Below are 4,370 nucleotides of genomic sequence, written 5' to 3'. Positions count from 1 at the left end.
CATTTATTCTGTTCCAATGCTCCTCTGGAACCCAGTTCGTTTTTAGAGTCCGATGCTCCTCCAGATTTCATTTAATTTTTTCCGATGCTCATTCAAAATCGAGTTTTTTAAGAATCCGATGCTCCTCTGGATGTCATTTAATTTTTCCCGAAGCTCCTCAGGAACCAAGTTATTTGTAGAATCCGATGCATCTCCTGATATCTTTATTTTATTTTGATGCTCCTCTAGAACCCAGGCTTTCTAGAGATCGATGCTCCTCTAGATCTCATTTAATTTGTTTCGTTGCTCCTCCAGATCATTTTTTTTTATGCTCCTCCGGATCACATTTTTTTTGATGCTCCTCTCTTTTAATTTTTTTGATTCTCCTCCATAACCCAATTTTTTTAAAATTCGATGCATCCCCGGAGTCCTGGACCTCATTTAATTTTTTTCGATGCTCTTTTGGAACCCTTTCTTTTATTTTTAGAGTTTGATGCTCCTCTGGAACTCTTTGCGAAGCGTCCCCAAGGAATGTTCTCCCTAGTGAGTCTTTATCGAAAATCTCCCCAATAGATCTTCTCCATAAACCTTTCCCAGTTAATCTCCAACGAGTTTCCCTTGATAGCTTTGTTAATCCAAGTACCAACCCTTGATTTATACCAAGAAAATTTTATCATGGAATAATTATGGTAAGTAAATATCAATAAATTTAAGTAAGAGCAACACTCTTTTACATATAATTTTCTTTTGGGTAACCTAAGATATTTTCACACACAATTACATAGACTAATTTTTTGAAGTATCTAAACTCAATTTAAGTGGTTGAAGTATTCCACTATGTGTTTTTACACACGCACCAGTAAGAAATTGAACCCAAAAATTAATATTAAGAGACCCAAATATCTATAACTTGTATCTGACTATATAATTTCACATATTTGTCTATCTAGCGTCTAATAATGAGATGGTTACTTCATTTACCGAAGAAGATGTTTGTCTTCCAGAAGAAGGTTCTCCTTCAACTGAAAATTTTTTAATCAAGAAACCAGGTTCCTTTGGTTCAGGCAAAGTATTTACACTACTCAACATGACAACGATGGATGACATGCTGGGTCTATCATCGGGATGATATTGCAGGCATAATAGACCAATTTGAATGCAACGTAATGCTTCAGATTCAATACAGGAATCCCTTAAATAATCATCGATCAATTCGAGTGGAGTGCTCTCTTTCCATAATCTCCATGCCTACAAAAATTCAATAAAATTGTCATATACTATTATAACATATCTTAAGAATTGTATTTAGAGGTACTTACATATCCAATAAGATTATGATCCTGCTCTTGGTAGTTAAGTGCTCTATTTTTCTTTCCACTCATAATTTCTAATAATAATACACCAAAGCTAAATACATCTGATTTTATAGAGAATAATCCATCAATTGCATATTCAGGTGCCATATAACCGCTGAAAAGAAACAATAAGTTATTACACATATGTGCAATTAGTCATATATTGAGTTTGTTATTGTTTAAGATACTTACTATGTGCCAACTATTCTATTTGTTATCCCTTCGATTTGATCACCTCCACACATTCTAGCCATGCCAAAATCTGAAATTTTTGGATTCATATCATCGTCTAATAAAATATTACTCACTTTCAAATCTCTGTGTATGATCCTTAATCTTGAATCTTGATGAAGATAAAGAAGTCCTCGAGCAATTCCAAATAGAATGTTAAAGCGCGTGGACCAATCTAACAACTTACTTTGAGATGGATCTGTAAAAAGTGTCCGATAAATTTATTAATAATATTTTTTCATAAAAATCCAACTTATATTATACAAAGTATTACTATACTTTGCAAACAATTACTCACCAAAGAGAAATGAATCAAGACTTTTGTTGGACATGTATTCATAGATCAACATTTTCTCTTCTCCTTCGATACAACATCCAACAACTTTTACAAGATTTCGGTGTTGAAGTTTAGCACATAACACAACTTCATTTTTAAACTCTTTTATTCCTTGTCCAGAACTCTTTGAAAGCCTTTTAACAGCAATTTGTCGTCCATCGAGCAATGTACCCTAAAAATAAATATAATTAAAATAATTTGATAATAGTAAGTTTACTAGAGTTGTTGTAAGTTTACCTTGTATACGGGTCCAAAACCACCTTCGCCAAGTTTGTTATTAAAAGAGAAGTTATGTGTTGCCTTGAGTAGTGTAGCTTGATCAAAGATAGGAAGCTCAAAATCTTCATGTGTGTCTTCATCTTTCTCTTCTGATCTTATGGCATTCTCTATTTAATCAGTCATTCAAAAGAACATGAAACTCTTGATTGAAAAAGTTATCACATGAATAATCATTATAAACTATCATGCCGTAGCCTATGGTTATAAAACTTACCTTTATATTTTGCCTTTTTAATATAAATGTAGATGAATCCCAATAACACCACAAGAACTACTGAAACTGTAATTGAAACCGCCAATACTATGGTTTTGGTATGTCCATTTTTACCACCTGCAAACAAACACAGTTTTAGAATTGGTGGGAATTGCACTCACTTATAAACATATATATTCAGATCATATATTGTCTGTCTGATACAAAACTCTTAAAGAGATATTAAAATCAATGATCCTCTAATTGACTAATAAAAAAAGATAGTATAAAAGTCTTTACCAATATCAGAAACATCGATTCGTACATATAAGTCTTGTCCAGTTTGTGAAATTCTAAGATCAGCAAGTTCACCAAACCAAATAGAACAACCAATACCAGCTCCACTCGAGTCTAAACTCGAGTAAGCACTACACGAACAATTTTCCAAACATTTAGCTTTACAATCCTTAAGTGTCATTTTCTCATCAATCCAAGAATGTTCAGTGTCTGGCAGTTTCACCGCAGCAATTTTCTTAAACCCATCTCTGTCTTTCACCCCACAGCTCCAATTACCATTACGCACACAACCTTGTCTCCAATCCATTGCATTCCATTGCTGCGCCGATTTCGGCTTGAACCCATCTAAACACTGACACATAGGTGACTCATTAAGCGCACACAAACCATTATCTCCACAAACATTATAAACATCGCAACTATCCTGAGGTAGGTTTTGGTAAACATTCCATGACTTGGTTTCTGAAATCCAAATCAAGCGTTGACGAACCGAACTTGTTTGGTTCAACACAAGTATAGAAACCACAGAAGTATTTTTGAGTGTGAACGTATAATATACCTCATCTTCATTGTTGACAAACTCATAATCATAAAGTGGATTCTCTGCCAATCCAATTACGCCACTAGATCGGCGATCAGTCCATGGTCCAGTCCTGAAATATTTGGTTGTGCCTTTGAAAATAAAACTTTCAGGACTAGGAGATTGTACCACAGCGGAAGTAAAATCACTTGAAGATGGATCTTCCCAGTTTTTCCATGCAACGAGAATCCTATTAAGACCCTTTTTCTTGTCCCATCCAGCTTTCATTCCTGCTAATATTGTATCACTAGGATAATCAAAGCTCTGCCACAGAAAATTTTCCTCACCGTCATTTTTAAGTACTAGGTTTCCATTGTCCAAGAGTTGCACAACCGGAACCTTTGATGATGATGATGATGATGTTGATGTTGTGTTTGTTGACCATATACTTGATTGATTCTGATTTAGAAGTACGAGGTTTCCATCATGACTTATGATCAGCTTGCTTGAACTGTCTTTGATTGGATTATCACGGTTTGCAAGCCAAACAACTTTTCTTACGGGGATATTTTTGTACCAAATTCCAACATAGCGGTTTGTGGAAGTACCGGGATTGAAGAAACCCAATTCAAATGTGCCATCCTTAGAAACCAAGGTGCTGCCATCGGAAAGTGGTTGGGATTGTGTAATGGTATCGGTTGCAGAAGAAAAGTTGAAGAAAAATAATAATAGTAGCTTTGTAATAACAAGCAGGGTAACAAGAATGGTCATTTTGTGTTGATTAGGGAATATAATTAATGGAAGAAATTTCAATATATGAATGAAAATTTTGGAATTTCGTGAAGAGAATGTTTTGAGGTGTGACTTGGATTTCAACTATTTTATGAACATTATAGTCTAACAAGGCTGCAGTTTTCAATTTCTTTGGTCAGCATTGAAAATATTGTCCATTTTGTTGATGCGACATATCTATCGCTATCGTTTTTCCTTGACGTGTTAGTTGGATAATTTTATTCAACTCTTTTTAGTGCTCTTTTTAGTGGTAGATAAGAATTTATTACTATAGTCTCAAAATAAATGTCCTATTGTTACACACAGATTAAGAAAAATAATGATTGAGTCAATAAATATAATATTTTTACAAAATTATTCTTAATTACTATTGGTTGTTATATATTA

At 34.0% G+C, this 4,370-nt stretch overlaps 1 protein-coding gene across 1 annotated transcript; it reads right to left on the bottom strand.

Annotated features, from left to right (window-relative positions):
• Nucleotides 1-313: 313 nt before the first annotated feature.
• Nucleotides 314-4,158, bottom strand: LOC131662522 (G-type lectin S-receptor-like serine/threonine-protein kinase At4g27290). The gene is made up of 7 exons (XM_058932332.1): nt 2,675-4,158; nt 2,396-2,512; nt 2,140-2,288; nt 1,864-2,074; nt 1,527-1,764; nt 1,299-1,449; nt 314-1,227 (listed from the first exon to the last, which is right to left on the bottom strand). Exons 1-7 carry the CDS (start codon nt 3,960-3,962, stop codon nt 922-924), a joined length of 2,460 nt encoding a protein of 819 aa, XP_058788315.1. The 5' UTR covers nt 3,963-4,158; the 3' UTR covers nt 314-921.
• Between the last annotated feature and the right edge of the window lie 212 nt (nt 4,159-4,370).

This window comes from Vicia villosa, linkage group LG3 (genome assembly GCF_029867415.1).
Source record: "Vicia villosa cultivar HV-30 ecotype Madison, WI linkage group LG3, Vvil1.0, whole genome shotgun sequence".
Taxonomy (NCBI): Eukaryota; Viridiplantae; Streptophyta; class Magnoliopsida; order Fabales; family Fabaceae; genus Vicia; species Vicia villosa.
This window is presented reverse-complemented; position numbering and strand designations above follow the sequence as displayed.

Excerpts from the sequence above, each read along its gene's own strand:
- LOC131662522 (XM_058932332.1), bottom strand. The coding sequence starts at position 3,962 with ATGACCATTCTTGTTACCCTGCTTGTTATTACAAAGCTACTATTATTA. Across the intron at positions 2,075-2,139 it reads GTTTTGGACCCGTATACAAG|GGTACATTGCTCGATGGACG; the intron begins GTAAACTTACAA and ends ATTTATTTTTAG. Across the intron at positions 1,765-1,863 it reads TCTTGATTCATTTCTCTTTG|ATCCATCTCAAAGTAAGTTG; the intron begins GTGAGTAATTGT and ends CACTTTTTACAG.